Source organism: Solanum pennellii, chromosome 5 (genome assembly GCF_001406875.1).
Source record: "Solanum pennellii chromosome 5, SPENNV200".
In the NCBI taxonomy this organism is placed as follows: domain Eukaryota; kingdom Viridiplantae; phylum Streptophyta; class Magnoliopsida; order Solanales; family Solanaceae; genus Solanum; species Solanum pennellii.
Genome location: NC_028641.1, coordinates 1,363,376 through 1,380,752, shown reverse-complemented (window position 1 = coordinate 1,380,752; position 17,377 = coordinate 1,363,376). Strand labels below are relative to the sequence as shown.

At 31.4% G+C, this 17,377-nt stretch overlaps 1 protein-coding gene and 1 long non-coding RNA gene across 2 annotated transcripts; one reads left to right on the top strand and one right to left on the bottom strand.

The window, feature by feature from the left end:
* The first annotated feature begins 456 nt into the window (after positions 1-456).
* On the top strand, positions 457-10,239 carry LOC107020754 (TMV resistance protein N-like). The gene is made up of 6 exons (XM_015221235.2): positions 457-1,056; positions 5,557-6,670; positions 6,929-7,354; positions 7,654-8,763; positions 8,836-9,342; positions 9,476-10,239. The coding sequence occupies exons 1-6, from the start codon at positions 575-577 to the stop codon at positions 10,118-10,120; spliced, it is 4,284 nt and encodes a 1,427-aa protein (XP_015076721.1). The 5' UTR covers positions 457-574; the 3' UTR covers positions 10,121-10,239.
* A 3,334-nt stretch (positions 10,240-13,573) lies between these two features.
* On the bottom strand, positions 13,574-16,831 carry LOC107019924. The gene is made up of 2 exons (XR_001456778.2): positions 16,356-16,831; positions 13,574-14,025 (listed from the first exon to the last, which is right to left on the bottom strand). It is a non-coding gene; the product is annotated as an uncharacterized LOC107019924 (long non-coding RNA).
* Positions 16,832-17,377: the final 546 nt, after the last annotated feature.

The window sequence follows — 17,377 nt, the reverse complement described above, 5'->3', positions numbered from 1 at the left end:
ATATATATAATAATACATAAATATGACTCTTAACTTAGCGTCAATTGGCAACGATGACTTTTAACTTTGGATGTGCACAAGTAGACACTTATAAACTTTTATGAAATTAAACAAGTAGACACATGTGTCCTACATAACATGATACACGTAAGACACAAAATTTTCATGTAGGGTTTCATTAGGATGAATGTGTCAATTTATTCAATTTTATATAAATTTAAATATCTATCTATATATATATAATAAAAAAATTATACCTATTTTAACTTTACATATCTGATATCTAAACACGCCAAATACCTATATATAAAAATTGAAATTTGATACGAATGATAATTTCAAAAACTCCCTAGAAGATAAACAATATTGGGCTGAAAAAAAAATCAAAATGAGAAAAAAAGAAAAGAAAAGGAAATTACTCTTATGACTCTCTCCTTATACATATACCTTACGTACTGCACGCGAAAAGCATTTTGACAGTACATAATACACAGCTACATCTCGAGAGTTTGCTCGGTTGGTAAGCATTCTTCGATCGCTCAGTCGAGAGCGATCGAATCCTATTTCCTCTCTAATGGAGGAATTCGAGCAGCAGGCAATTACTGCTTCCCTCTCATCACTCCGGCTGTATTACGATATTTTCCTGAGTTTCAGAGGCGAAGATACTCGAAACAACATCACAAACAGCTTATACAACGCCTTATACTCGAAAGGCCTTCGAGTTTTTCGAGATTCCGAGGGGTTAACTCAGGGCGATGAGATCTCAACAGGTCTAATAGAAGCAATTAACGATTCTGCTGCTGTAATTGCTATAATTTCCCCAAATTATGCTTCTTCGAGATGGTGCCTCGAGGAATTAGCAACGATCTATGAGCTGGGTAAACTCGTTCTGCCTCTGTTCTACGGAGTTAATCCGTCGGATGTACGGAGGCAGTTAGGGCCATTTCTCGATGGATTTAGGGATTTGGAAAGGAAGTTTTCACCGGAAAAAATGGCGAGATGGAGAAACGCCATGGAAAGAGTTGGAGGAGTCTCTGGTTGGGTTTACGATAATGGGTAACTATAATTCTCTCTCTAAATCTTCTAATTTTTTTTATTCTGTTTAACAAATTGGAATCAAATTAAATAATAGATCTAATTGATGAAACCATAGAATGTGATTATTAAAACTAATTTTGATAGTTAGAGATTTCAGATTTGAGTTTTGAAAAGCTAAATTCGTGTGACGATGGAGCTGTTGAGCTCCTACATAGGGTAGATGATGGTGGACTTATTTGGTCTCCTTGTATAGTTTCGGGTGTGAAATTTTTGTCGATCAATATATCATAAATTATAATTAAAAATATATATATAAATATTGAGGTATGAAGATCTATCTCGCTTTTTGTTAAAGAAAAATCCAATTTATGGTGCTATGATTTTCACCAATCTACTAGTAACTCTCTCGATATGTCCTCTCTAGGAGTAAGACACAATAATCCATCGTCCTATGACTGAATTATTCTGAATTAATTGAAGAGCCTAAATCTTCGCCTAAAGAATATCTTTCTTCAATATAAAATTATTCACTTTTATCGGTGAGCTAAAATCTGTCAAAGAAAAATATTTTTTTTTAAAAAAAAGAACAAGAGGAATTCTTACTTATTTTTTACGTTCGATATGTAAATAAAAAATATTATTATTTATACATAATCTAAATAAACATTCTGAAAGGTGAAAGTAAGGTGTGAGATTATGGAGATGGGAGTTGTGGAGGCGGAGTGATGATAAAGTGTGTTAATGGGCGAAAAAAACACAATCAACATGAAATGTTATTATTAAAACTTATTTTCATTTTTTTTAGAAAATGCTTATTTTAAAGAGTGAAGTATTTAGCTTTAGCTTTAAGTTTTAGGAAAAAGTTAAAAGTGCTTTTGAATGATAGCAAAACTATTTTGGTAGTTTAATTTTAGAAGCACTTTCAAGATTGTGGTCGTAACAAATTTTATTTTAGTATTGATAGAAATATTTTTTCACGATTAATCATAAACAAATAAAATATTTTTTTGAAAAAATATTAAAAAATAAACATATTTTAAAAATTCGATCAAACAAGTTATAACATAATTTAGGTAGATTTTTTTAGTGAAAGACACCTTGTTAGCCTTAATTGAAAAACTAGTGGATGTATCAATCTATCAGTATCATAGATTTTGTTTTCCTCTAAATAAAAATTAATGAGTGACCCGGCAATTGCAATAATTTTATTTGATAATCGAGAAATTTTCAAGAATAAATAGCTTATAATTTAAAACTCAATGAAAAATAGATTTGATATTATACACTATTTATTTAATTTATATATTGGAATTTTATCATCCACCATAGTTAAACCCAATCATGAATCTAACACAATCATGATACTATTAGTATTATTTTTTTCTTAAATTATATGTCGTGTTTTTCTTTTATTTATGTGTAATTTTCTCATAATGAAGATATTTGTAGTTTTTAAGAACAATTACTGCTAAGGGTAAATAAAAAAAGAATAAATAATTTTATCTTATATTTCTAAAATAATAAATAATTTGAGATAATTAGTTTTAAAAAATATGATCGATAATTTGAGACGAAGAGAGTAATAATATAATGTAACAGTATTCCGTATTTAGCTAATTACTTGGAAATGCACTGTCCCCATGCATGCAACAAGTCTACGTACGTACTTAACGAATAATATATTGTGTAAATTAGTACTTATTCTTGAAAAGTTGTGCTAATACCAATGATGTGGTTCCATTATTTTATTCCCTAATTCAACAAGTACAAATTAAATAAGTCTTTGACTTGCTAGTGTACATTAATTATATTATTAGAGCTTAATTATCTCCTTTTTTTATTGGTTGCTCTCTCTAAATTAATTAATTTTTACGGCTAGCTAATTGCGTTTTTGACTTCTTAGTTATTGATCAACTTTTAAAATTTTGATCCTCGTAATATATTTGAATAAGCATCAATAATCTTCAGTTAACAAAAATGTATATATTTGGTCTCTTTATAGAAAAAATGATAATATTTAAACTATTTTTAAAATTATGTTACCGTCAAATATAGAGTAACAATAAAAGAAATTCCGAAACACATGGATAATTCCATAATTTAGTAGTGTACATGAAGTTTAATGGCTATATGTCTACCCATGTATATGCTGTTGTTGAGAATTAATCAACTTAATATATGAAGCTTTGGGTATGGAGAAAATTATGTCCGGAGCGTCACTTCTGAATAGATCCTATAGTGTACGAAATGTAGGCTTTGAATATCGAATAAAAAACTACGAAAAACAACTTATAATATGCTAAAAATACATTATTAAGTAATGAGTAGGCCAGATTCTAATTCCATGTAACGAAGATCGATACATGAAATGAATCAATAATACTTATGGGCTTGGGCTTACTTTTTAAAATCTAACAAATTTAATTTTGGCCCTCTTCGATTAAGTCTTCCTAGATGGACCTCTATAACTGTAAGATTTATCCAAATATGTTCTTATCCACTAATTAGAAAGCTTAATTACTTAGTATTTACGGTAACTTATCGAAATTTTATTAGTGTAGGAGTTAATTATTTTAATACATGTTATTTTGTAATATTACGTATGTACCAAATTTAGGTGCACCCAGATACATCTATTTCAAGATATATGAAATCAAAATTAGGTGTAATTTGTTCTAGATACATTATATACAAGTGTATTCGCATGTGTCTAAATCTCGCTCGCCTCTCTTCCATCTCGCTCGTGTATCTAATATCCGAAGTACATGTATTAGTGTGATTCACATGTAATTGAGATACATAAAAAAAAATCTCCCTCGACTCACTCTTGTTCTCGCTCGCCTTTCTCCCTATTTAAATGTATCTGACAGCAAAAAAAAAACATCTCTCTAGGTGTATTTGACTTGATATCTGGTATGAGATATCAATTAATAAAATAGAATATAATGTGATAGTAATATTAATTTTTTTCCCAATATTTGTAAGTGTGATTTTGTACCACTTGGTGTCGTCTAAGATTTTAGTTGTAAGAGGTCAAAGTTCTAATTTAGATAGCCATAACTTCAAAACTTTTTTTCCATGAGCTCCATTGTTGATTTAGGTGTCATCATTTTATTTATACATATCAAACATGAAAAAATTTAAAAATATTTTTGACGTACTGTAAATCTCATGTCTAGAAAGAGACATGGATTGAGTGGAAATGAAAACAAATAGATTAAGGTGGTTGAAAAATGGTTGTTAGAATAAATGTTTAAAGTGACACATAGCCGGCCTAACTTTATTTTAATTTTTGTTGCACAACTTTTTTTAAAGGTAAATTATTTGGCTTATTATATAATCAGTAACAAGAATCTGAACCTCACAGTACAACCATTATGTCTAAAATCTAAAGTTTCACCTAGCAAGTAAGAAAACCAAATTTCAAGAAGATGAGGTATGTTCTTCACTTGAGTATTTTATATTGTTTATATATCATATTTCCTTCGTCATAATTTAAGTATCTTAGATATTGAAATTGACTAACTTACTAAATATAGAAACAAGGTAAGACAGTTAAATTGAAACGGAGGGAGTAATTGGTTATGGATATAGATGAATTAAGGTGGGATTGACCTATTGGTTTGAGGTTAGAACTTAGAACCATGGGCTCATCTCAAGGTGTTTGGGGTGATTTTGATTGATTTGGGGATGAACCTCATATATCTAGTTGTGTTGGATGATGGATAGGTATATAGATAATATAAATGAGTGATAAACAATGGGCAAAACTTGGAAGAGATGAAATAAATTTTAGTGTTTCAATTGTATGGTTATTTGTAGGCCTAATAACCTGAGTTTTAGCTGTCAATTTAATCATGTTGAGCCTCTAATGACAAAATTAGGCTACTTTATGAGTAGATTGACTATTGTGGGATGTCGTTGAACGAATGCGCAAGTTCAATCGAGTTAAGTGGAGACATACCTTCTAAACAAAAGAAGTACTTTTAAAAGCATGCATTTCAAGTGTTTGATAAATTTTCATAATGGAAATTGATATTTATGATTTACATTGTGGGCTTGTGCTTGTGGGAGTGAGTTTCGACATGTAAAATGATGTTTATGCATACGTTTTTACAACGATGAAGCTCATGATCATGTTTTGGATACCTGAGGGTATTTGACTTTGTTTTGATGATTAAAGCACATGTTTTAATAATCGATATGTTGGCAATATTTTGTGTTTTAATGTTTGTTGGACTGTTGGCAATTCCTTCTTTTATTATCTGTTGGATATAATCCATGTTTGTTGATGTGATGGTGCCGTAAAGAGCACATCAATGGTAACTGATATAGGGATAAGGAAGAGTTCATTGGGTAAGGAGATGCTGCTGAATGCCTGCACGACCCCTTAGTTTTGTGTCGTGACATTATCATTTCCGCTTACCTCTAAACTTCCTCGAATATGATTTTTAGGAAATACAGATACAAGACTTCCTAAGTTAACTTGATCTTAATTAATTTGCTTCCATTATACAGTGACGAGTCACAGTTGATTCAGTTGGTGGTGCAAAGAGTTTTGGATGAATTAAGCAATTCCCCAATGGTTGTAGCTCCGTTTGTTGTTGGAATTGAGTACAGTCTGGAAGAACTCATAAGACAGTTGGATGTCAAGAGCAACGGTGTCAAAATCTTGGGGTTGCATGGAATAGGAGGAGTTGGTAAAACAACTCTTTCTAAGGCTCTTTACAATAAACTTGCTTCTGATTTTACACACAGGACTTTTATCTTGAATGTTAAGGAAATAGCTACTCAACAAGGCATTATGTCCCTTCAGAAGAAAATCATACAGGGTCTCTTCCCTAGCAACGCTTTCTCCTTCTCCCCTGCTAATGCCATTGAGGGAAGAGAAAAGTTCAGGCGAATGCTTCGAGAAAAGCGCATCCTGCTGGTCTTAGATGATGTTGACGATGTTAACATACTAAAGGCACTAATTGGGGGGAAAAGTTGGTTTTTTGAAGGAAGCAGGGTTGTCATTAGTACTAGAAACAAAGAAATTCTGATAGAAGACATCGTTGACGAGACGTTTGAGGTGAGAGAATTGGGTGATACTGACTCACTAAAACTATTCAGTTACCATGCATTTAGAAGACCAGACCCATCCCCAACTTTTCTGAAATTATCTAAGCAAATTGTCTCAATTACTGGAAAGCTACCATTGGCTCTCGAAGTTTTTGGTTCTTTCTTGTTTGATAAAAGAAGCGAGGAGGAATGGGTAGATGCTCTAGGAAAGCTAAAACAAATTCGCTCACCCCGTCTTCAAGACGTCTTGAAAATAAGTTACGATGGTCTTGATGATGAAGAGAAGTGTATATTCCTGGATGTTGCATGTTTATTTCTTGATCAACTAGATAAGAAAGTCGATAATGTAATTGATGTGATGGAAGGATGTGGTTTTAGAGCCAGGATTGCTTTTGACACATTGACCACTAGATCATTGATTAAGGTGATTGATGGTGGGGACTTGTGGATGCATGACCAGATAAGAGATATGGGAAGACAGATTGTTAGGCAAGAAGGCTTTTCCGATCCTGGAAAGCGCAGCAGGCTCTGGGATGTTGCTGATGTTTTGAGTGTGCTACAAGGAAGGAAGGTATGACTTTCTTTATGAATTTAACTTATACACTACGCCCGTAAATTCTTATATTGTCAGCATTTTCTAACCTGTCTTGTTTTCCCTAAACAGATCCTTCTTTTTACGAACAGTTACCTGTAGCCATATTAGGTGACCATAAAGAAGTTAACGTCCTTTTGTTATGTGCTACAAGAACTTCCAGCTGCTTTCTTCTGATTATTTTGCTGCTAAACTTATATTGTGATACAAAAATTTAATGTGTTATAAAAACAACAGGGAACACAACATATCCAAGGGATCATCCTGGATCAGCACCAGAGGTACTCATCAAAGATCAAAACAGCAAAAGCAATTACTAGAGAGCGATTTCAAGAAGTTCCCAGTTTCAGTTCTGCGTTAGCTTACATTAAAGAGTTATACAAAGGTCAATTTCAAAATGATGCAAAAGAAACCAATGAGTTAGTATTGAATACTGAAGTATTTGATGGAATAGTTAATTTGCGGCTACTCCAACTTGATAATGTGAAACTAGAGGGAAATTTGGGGAAGTTACCTTCTTCACTAAAATGGCTCCAGTGGAAAAGATGCACTCTTTCAAGTTATTATTCTAACTATTACCCAAGTGAACTTGCCATACTTGATCTCTCAGAGAGCCAAATAGAGAGGATTGGAAGCGGGGAATGGACCTGGAGTCGTAAAAAGGTATGCTTTTACATTTTCCACATATATAATAAATTAATGTCAAGAACTTGCTAATGATGGGTGATAATCTGGCAAGAAGAAGCTAAAAATTCTCTTGTCAGCTATGATCATTTATTGTTATAATAATGAAGCATCATTGGATTATAGAGCTCCCAAAGCGAAATCAGAATCACAGAATTTTGGTTCTATACAATTAGAATACCTATATTGCATCCTGTAGTTGATGAAAGTCCTGATATGGTCTCATTTCTTCAAGCTCAAATATATATTCTTTCACCATGTTTTTCTAAACTGTGCAGGTGGCCAACAAGTTGAAAGTTATGAATATCTCTGATTGTCATAAAATATCAGCTATTCCCGATTTATCAAAGCATAAAATGTTGGAAAAGTTGATAGCTGAGCGTTGCAGCAACTTGCAAAGGATTCACAAAACAGTTGGGAATTTGACAACTTTACGTCATTTAAATCTAAGAGATTGCCGCAACCTTGTTGAATTTCCAGGTGAGGTCTCTGGGCTGAAAAATCTTAAAAAGCTGATACTCTCGGGTTGCACGAAGTTGAAACAGCTACCTGAAGATATAGGCAAGATGAAGTCTTTACAAGAACTTCTATTAGATGAGACTGCTATAGAGAATTTGCCTTCAAGTATATTTCGCTTAACAAAACTTGAAAGGTTAAGCTTAAACCACTGCTACTCATTGAAACAACTTCCTGGGGTAGTAGGAAATTTAAGTGCTTTGAAGGAACTCTCTCTTAATGGCTCTGCCGTGGAAGAAGTACCCGATTCTATTAAAAATTTGGAGAACCTTCATACACTAAGCTTAATTAGGTGCAAGTCACTTGCTGCTCTTCCCCATTCTGTTGGCAACCTCAAATCTTTAGCAAATCTCTGGCTTTATGGCAGTGCAATAGAAATTATACCAGAATCTATCGGTTGTCTATATTATCTTAGGTCCTTATCGTTAGGAAACTGTCAGCAGTTGACTGCATTGCCTGTTTCAGTTAAAGGATTGGCTTCTTTGGTTGAACTTCAAATAGATAAGGTTCCGATCCGTTGTCTTCCACATATTGGAGCCCTTAAATCACTGAAGACTCTCGAGATAAGGAACTGTGAGCACCTTGGCTCACTACCCGATTCCATTGGAGAATTATTAGCTCTTAGAACAATGACTATTACTCGAAATGATGCTATCACAGAGCTGCCAGAATCAGTTGGAGAGTTGCAGAATCTCGTCATATTGAGATTGACCAAATGTAAGCGTCTGCACAAACTGCCAGATTCTATTGGGAAACTAAAGAACTTAGTACACTTGCTAATGGAGGAGACTGCAGTAACAGTATTGCCTAGAACTTTTGGGATGCTATCGAGCTTAATGATTCTGAGGATGGGAAAGAAGCCTTTCCTTCAGGTATACTGTGGTGAAAATTAGTATAAATATTATATGTTGAATCCACATTTTCAAAAAATTACACTTGTGCAGGTACCACAAAGTACTGAAATCACAGAAACAGCTACCTATGCAGAAAGGGAAACCGTACCTATTGTGCTTCCTTCATCTTTCTCAAAGTTATCCTTGTTAGAAGAACTTAATGCACGTGCATGGCGAATAGTTGGGAAAATACCTGATGATTTTGAGAAACTGTCATCTTTGGAGTTCATCGATCTCGGTCACAATGATTTTTCCCATTTGCCGTCTAGTCTGAAAGAACTACATTTCTTGAAAAAGCTCTTAATTCCCCACTGCAAACAGCTGAAAGCTCTTCCTCCTCTTCCTTCAAGTTTGCTCGAGATAAATGCCGCAAATTGTGGGGCACTAGAGAGCATACACGATATCTCAGAATTAGTGTTCTTGCGCGAACTAAACCTCGCGAATTGCATGAGTTTGGGCGACGTCCAAGGTGTCGAATGCTTGAGATCCTTAAAAATGTTACATATGGTTGGATGCAACGTCTCTTGTGCCTCTATTGTTAGAAACAAACTTGATAAGGTACTATTTTCTCCTATATGCTTTCGTGAAAATGTTTTCCGGATTTTTTTTCCTGTCATACGAAACACGCCATTTCTTTCATTCAATTTCTTGCCAAAACAGTTACCTTAATGACAAATATTTTCACACTCAGCTTGCGGTGAAGAACTTGGATAATTTGAGTATTCCCGGCAATGAAATTCCAAGTTGGTTTACTCCGAATGAGGTGCATTTCTCAAAGCACGAAAACAATGATATCAAAGCAGTGATTATTGCCATAGTTGTTTCTGTGAACTGTGCTGAACCAGATCATTTACGCGATGAACTGCCTGTAGTCCCTAATATCTTTGCAAAAATCATTAGAGCAAATAGACCAGTATTTACTACTGGCATGTACTTGGCAGGAGTCCCAACAACGCCCGAGGATCAAGTTTATTTATGCAGGCATCAAGATTATCATCCATTAGTATCTATTCTTGAAGATGGAGATTCTATACATGTCGGCTTGGGCAACTTACCCGTTACAGGTATTGAACTGAAGAAATGTGGAATACATTTAGTACATGAAAATGATGATGACTATGAAGGTAATGAAGAATCATTGGATGAAACCCAACAATCTGTATCAGAAAGATTAACCAGGTTTTACGGAGCCTCTAACAGAGAGAGCAATATCTTCAACTCGAACTCAGCTCAAGAAGACGAAGAAGGGGAAGGAACAGGTAACTTTTTTAGTTTTGTTAAGGAGATTTTTTGTGCTCTGAAGTACTTTTTCTTCAAGAGATTTTATACCTCATGACCGCGGTTGAATATGAACGTCGTGTGTTTGTTTATACTGTGAACAACAATGTACAGATAGTTATGCAGTGAATAATAATGCAGTGAGAATTTAAAAAAAATGTTGTTTTTTAACATGAATAGAAGTTAACTCTTGTTAAATTTATGCTACCACCTTATTTACTGGAAAATCTGGTTTTTCAATTGCTTAACAAGAAGTAAAGTGACGAATGTAATCAACGCAAAGAATTTTATCGTGAAAAACTCTTTGTTCAGGGGAGTAAAATGTCCACTACCTTTTTATATAATCCACCTTCACCGTCCTTAGTGTTTGCGTAGATTATATAAAAAGATTTTTGGGATAATGAATCCTACTTAAAAATTAAATACCAAGAAAAATCACTTATTTATGATGTATTCCTTCATACCAATCTCACCCTTAAAAGTAGAATGGTTTGCTGGTCTAACAAAGGAAGTTTCATGAATTCAATCTTTTCTTTTTTATTTCTTACTTGTTATACGATATCCATATTTTATTTTATTTTGATTTTTGAATCGAGCATTTTGATTAATTATCATCAAATCAAAGTTGAGTACATCATGAATCAAAGATCCACTCCATAGCATCAGTCATAAAACCCCAAGCCAGAGCTAACTAGTGCGGCACACTGGTTCGTTGATCTTTTAAGGAAAGACAAAGAAATAGAAGTGAAGCCATAAATGAGTGCTTTACAATCATGAATAATAACATCAAAGTAAGAGTAGTTTTCCTTAAGCCAGCTTAGTGCTTCTCGAACACCCAATGCCTCGGCCTTAAGTGGATCATGTTGTCTTCCTAACCGACTAGTGTGTCCTCTGATGAAGCAAGATCCCACGAAGCATCAATATTGCATTTAAAGAAGTTCTCACCAGGAGGACACTATTTTGTTACAGACGTTATTTGTCGTGCTTCAGTTCAATCTTGTCAAAATCGATCAGCATTTTAGATAACAATTTCAAGTTCTTCCCTTCCAAACAAGGCTATTTCTAGCATCCCAAATTTTCCATAAGATCATGATTGCTTCATGTAATTTGTCAAGAGTTACGATATCAATTAACGACTTAAGCCAATCCAAGATCCATATTAAAAAACAATTAAATCCAAATTTGCATAGAAAAAAGGTCTAAAAACAGATGTGGTGGCCCAACGATTCCAACTGAATATTTCTTTCCCTTTTTAGGCAAATTTGCCCCAACTTGAATCTCAAAAAACTTTAGACCAAGTCTTGTTATGAGTCCAATAAATGTTAAAGGAGAAAGCAAATATAAAAGAGCCTACTTTGTCTTTAATTTCACTTTGAAGATAGTACCATCTTGGCCTTTACATACCTTTATTTTCCTTTTGTGTTTTTTTTCTCTTTTCTTTTAAACTTAAATTTTTATTTTTGTTTTTATTTTGATTGTCATGCTCAAGAATCATAGAATATAAATGTATATTTGGTTTTGCAAAGTGGACCAAAGACCAAAACAGTGTTCACATCCCCCACTAAAGAATCTTGTAATGAAAAGGACTAACATAAAACTTTTCCTTTTATTACGTGGATCCGTTCATTTTTGCTTGTTTACTATACTAAAAGTAAATGTTCGTTTTTATTTGTCTAATATGATCAAAAGCGAAGAGGTAATTTATTGTTTTACCCTACTATTCATTTCTCAATATTTATATGATTTAGTAATTAAGGGTGATATAGTAAAATGATCATATGATTTAGTGCTTGTTAAGGTATGTGTTAATCAAACACGAACATAAACGAAATGAATTACTTTTTCCATGTAAAATTTACAAATCACTATCGGAATCAACTTCTTTCTACCAAAGGTTGAGGAAATAAGATACGTATATATCCTATACTTTTTTTCCTTATATAAAACATTATCGGAAACAATCTCTTTTGTGGGGTAGAAAAAATAAGATATGTATATATCCTACACTTTTCAGACACCATGTAAGAGATTATATCGATACTGAACATGTTACTGTTACTATTCTTCAAGTTTTATTTACTAAATTTAAAATTCTATAATAATAATTATTTTCCAAAAACAAAAACCGAAAAGTGACCAGTATACATTATTTCATCCTTTTAATCCTCTCAAAAATAACTTAAAATTAAGTGTATTTACTTCTTCTTTTTTTAGGAGCACATGCCACTTCTTAATATCAGATCAATAACTATAAGTGCAATTGAAAAAAGAAAAAAAAGTTACTTTATTTACAAGCAAAAGCTACTAGAAATTTGATAAGATTGACATGAGATTCGTACTATATAAAAATTCATGGCTGCTAAGACATGCACTTCCTGTTAAACATTCTCCATTATCTTGTCTTCTTAATCCTCTAAATAATTGTTCATTATTTTCAAACGTTTTAAAAAGATTGTCTTAGTTACTATTTTGGACAGTTGATACACATTTGCGTTATCATAACTTTTAAAATATTTTGAATTTTTAATTACTGTGAATACTTATAATACTTTTTATGTACTTGTTTCTAATTATTTAAAAATAAAAATAAAAATTGAAGAATGCTTGAATGCTCTACGATTATTAATTAATTTCACCTTCATATTTCGAATTAAGACAATCCATAATTTTTTCGTTTTTCTCTATCATTCCGACCAAACCACTATAAAAAAGGGGGGGAGGGGGGGGGGAGAATTACGCGGATGTAAGCAAACATATACTAGTGAATTAGCTAACATAGCTATATTTTGAATTAATTACCACTTGCAACCTGTTTTTAGATTATGTGCGTCTCTCTCCTTTCGTATACATATATTTAAATACAACATATACATATACAATTATATGACAACTATACAAATACAATTTGCTTCACTCCACTCTCAGCCCTCTCTCGCTTGCATCTCTCCTCCCTCTTCTCTCCTCCCTCTCTCAATCTCGTTCGCCAGATATACAAATAGATATGTATATCAATTACATATATACAATTATATTACATATATACATATACAATTGAATGATATACAAATACAGTTCACCTCTCTCCACTCTCCGCCTCTCTCCCTTGTCCTCCCTCTCCCAAACTCACTCATCTCTCTCCTCTCTCTAGTATGTAGCTACAAATCGTAATTATCCCTATGACGCCTAACTAAATTATTTTTAATAGCTATTTACATGATTTCTTTGTTGAAAATTTGCTCTTGGCTGAAAAAAGTTGTGATAATATATTGGTAAATAGAATTAACTATGGATTTTGCTTAGTAGCTATAGAATTTATCCGTCTATAAATTTTGTTATTTAACAACAAACAAATAGGTACTCCACTGTATAATATTCTTCAATAGTATCATTGGACACCTCTTTTGTCAAAATATTTTAATACACAAAAACACAAATATTTTGAAACTTAAACTAATATGCAATAAATATCGTTTGGAAAATGTACAAATTCAAATTAAAAACAAATTTCAGAACAAAAATAGTGCCTTGTTAAAACTTACAACCTCAAATTACATAAATCCTTGCACTTATATATAACTCAATTAATTTCACATAACATCGCTTATGTAAAATTCTGCATACACACTCTAAATGGTGGTGTTGAGAAAATAATTTTAATTTCGGATTTTCTTCTTATAATTTTTTGTTTCTTCAAGACCCTTCTAATTTTATTTTTTTTAATTTTGAGTTTAAAAAAAATCTCACAAGCTGCTGAGATTTTTGAAAATTCATCTGACAATATGTATAGAGACTTCCCTTTTTCAACAATTACATACAAGATTTTTTTTTTCAAAAAAAAAAAAAAAAAAAAAAACATCTCACAAACCTTAATTATCTAATTTAGCTTAATTTGTTAATTATGGCTTAATGTTGAGTTTTCCTTTGGAAGCTTGGCCTGGTGGTCTACGAGAACTCCGAGCTCTTCTGTTAAAATAAAAAATTAGATATAGATAAATTTAGTTACATACATAAATGTCATAGATAAAATTTCGTAGCTGAATAACAAAATTTTCACGTTAATTTCATTTAGCTATGGATTAACAACAAATTACGAGAAGTTTCAATCAACATAGAGCTTTTTAGTTAGGGATTATAGCTTGAGATTACATATTTTAATATAGTATTAGAGCAGACAAAATTCTGAGTGCGATATATTCTTATCATCACCCATTTTAATTTTTTTACATGTTTGGCTATAAAAATTTAAGTTCTTAGATGAGTTGATCACACACGTTAATTAGGTGTGGAGTTAGGTGAGGTTTGTATATTCAAACGAACTCAGTAGCTTTTCTGTATATCTTATATTTGTACTAGAAAATTATAAAAATATTAATTGTGAACCCCTAACAAAACTAATTGCAAAAATAAGGAAGGGGAATTTTTTTTATAACTTTCAAAATCTTAATACTGGTTCCGACTCTAACGTTAATATATGAAAATTAAATTTGTTTAAGAAAATATTCTTTTGATATGTAAAGATATTTATATGATTTGCATCTATAGTGATGAAAAATCTTTTTTTTTTTAGTGATAAAGGGTAAAAAAGAAAGCAAAAGGAAAAAAAAGAAGATGTCATGAAAAGGTTAATTAATTAATTAGAGCCTCGTAAATTGCATAGAAAACAAAATTAATTAATTATCATGATAATTAATTAAGCTTTATTATTCATTTATAATTATAATTATAAGAGAATAAATAAAGTAAAGACAACAAAACAGAACACAGATACTTTTTCTTTTTTCTAAATTAATCCCTTTTATTTTATTTATTAACTTAAAGTTACACAAATTCAGTAAACAAAAACTTTGAACAGAATCTAAGAGTGGGAGTACTTGATGTAACAGTTAAGCATGCAAACCCTACTACTTTTGTCTCAAAAATACATCTTTTATGGGCTCTATGTAAAATAAATAAGATCGGATCGAACTGAATTTGAACGGGTTAAAATATTTTGAGTTAATAAATGGACGAGTAAAAAGTTATATGAGTTGAAATGAGCTTTAAAAAATAGGTCAAAGTCTAAATCGCTCAATTCATACTCAGTTCTAATTATTTTTATAAAATAATTTTTTAATACCTAATAAAACTATTTTTTTTATCATGACTATATATAACATATCAGATAAAATTATATCCTTTTAAAATATTTTAACAAGATTTTCATGGATTGATTTGAGCTACGATATCAATCGATTTTGGTGACTAAAATGAATTAATAAAAATGAACTGAACTAATAAATGGACAGTATGATAATTAACCCAAAATTAAATTTTCCCTCATAAGAAAGTTGAATTGGTCTTGTTCTTTTAATTTGGGAAAGAAGATGGAACTATATCAATTAATATGAAAATTTTCATTCAAAATAATTGATGTTTTATTCCCAAAAAAAAGGAAGAAAAATTAATAATTATTAGAACAATCTATAGCTTTGAAGAGATTTTATTTAATTTATACGATAGAGTTACTTTCTTTGTTTTAATAAAACTTCAAATTTACTTTTATAATTGGCAAAAATCTCTTGGAAGTCTTCAAAAATATAGTTTTTTATTACTTCCACTAGCTAATTGCATCTAGAAGTGAGCCAAACTTCTGAAAATATCAATTATTAATATCAAATGCTCATTAGACGATCATAATTATAATTATAATTATAATAACTTATACAATTAAATTGTTTAAAAGAATTTTTCCATTACATGTCACTCTTTATACTTATTAAATATTGATTGAGAACATAGAAAATCGGCTAAATAGGTTAAACTACACTAATAATATAAAAATTTTATATGATCAATGTAAATATTTAATAAAAACTATATAAGATGTGATTTGTGAGGGCATATATGTAATTAAAATACATATTTTTTTCCTACTATCAAATTATTTAGAAGATTCTACTTTAAAGAAGTATTGATTTATAGCTAAATATCATTTTTTCGCGAATTTTACACTTTAACTATCATCATTTCCTTTTCCAACAGACACTATCACCACTTTCGTTAAACACACACTTCAACTATCACGTGTTCTCTTTTCGTACATGAACGAGGGTGATAGTTCAAGTAAGAAAACTAAACATCTAATAGTTGAAGTGTGTTTTATAACTTACATAGATAACGATAGTTCTGATATGAAAAGTGAACAATTAATATATAATCAGTATGTAAAACTCTCGATAGTTCAGATGTGTTTTTGACAATTAAGTTTATAAGAGAAAACAAAAGGTGCATAGAGAAATAAAGTAAAGACAAACCTGTTGTGGATTGGGTCAGGACCATTAGGGACTCTTCTTTTACTCACCAAATTGAAATCAATTTTTTGATGAACATGATGAGCACCACTTGATCTTTTGTGTGTTTTCATCACTACTTTGCTATTTTTCATAACTTGATCATCAACATAATTCATTTTTGTTGTAACACCTCCATTTTCAAGTACTTCAATCAACAATAACAAAAAAAATACTAGAAAAACAAAAAAACTTAAAAAAAACTTAGAGAACTTTATAATATTATCCATATATAGAAGTTTGAAATTAAACTTCTAGCCCTCTATTGAGGGAAAGAAGAGAAAATTATCAAACTAAGTTATGTTTTACAATGATTAGGTTTTTTTTTTGTGAAGTGAAGGAATAATGCAAGAATATTAGTTAGGCAAAGAAAGAAAAGAGAAGCCAAAGTATTAAGTTTTTGGCTTTGGATTTGGATTTTACTACATGGGGCTAGGGGTGGTTGGTTTTCTTTATAGGTTGGAGTGATTCTATTACTTTCTTGAAGCTTGAGGGGGTGGGGGTGACGGGGAGCGGAGTCAGTGTAATTTCAACAAGTTCAATTAAATTCAGTATTTTTGTTACATACGAAAAATAAAGTTTACTAATTATAAATACGAAGTTCTAAACTTATATATAATTCCATTTACTTTTGGAGAGAATTTTTATCGTTACTTACTTACTCTTGTTTTTTTTTCAAATTTATACTGAAAAAATAATTTTCTTGAATTTAGATCTTTCGAAAATAATTTTTTGAATCGAAATAGGGTTAAGATCTATGTATCCCGTTCTCCTGGACCCACTATGTTATTGTTGGTTTTGAACGTGACATGAAGGGAACCAATTGCCTTATACTCTAGTATAATAAGGCTTCTATACTACAATCTTTTTATTTATTTTATTTTATGGTTGCTTTTTTGCTTTGTTGGGTTTTGTGTATTTTCATGCACTATACAATACTATAATTCCTTACGTACGTTAAATTGATTACTGAATTTTGTGGCAAA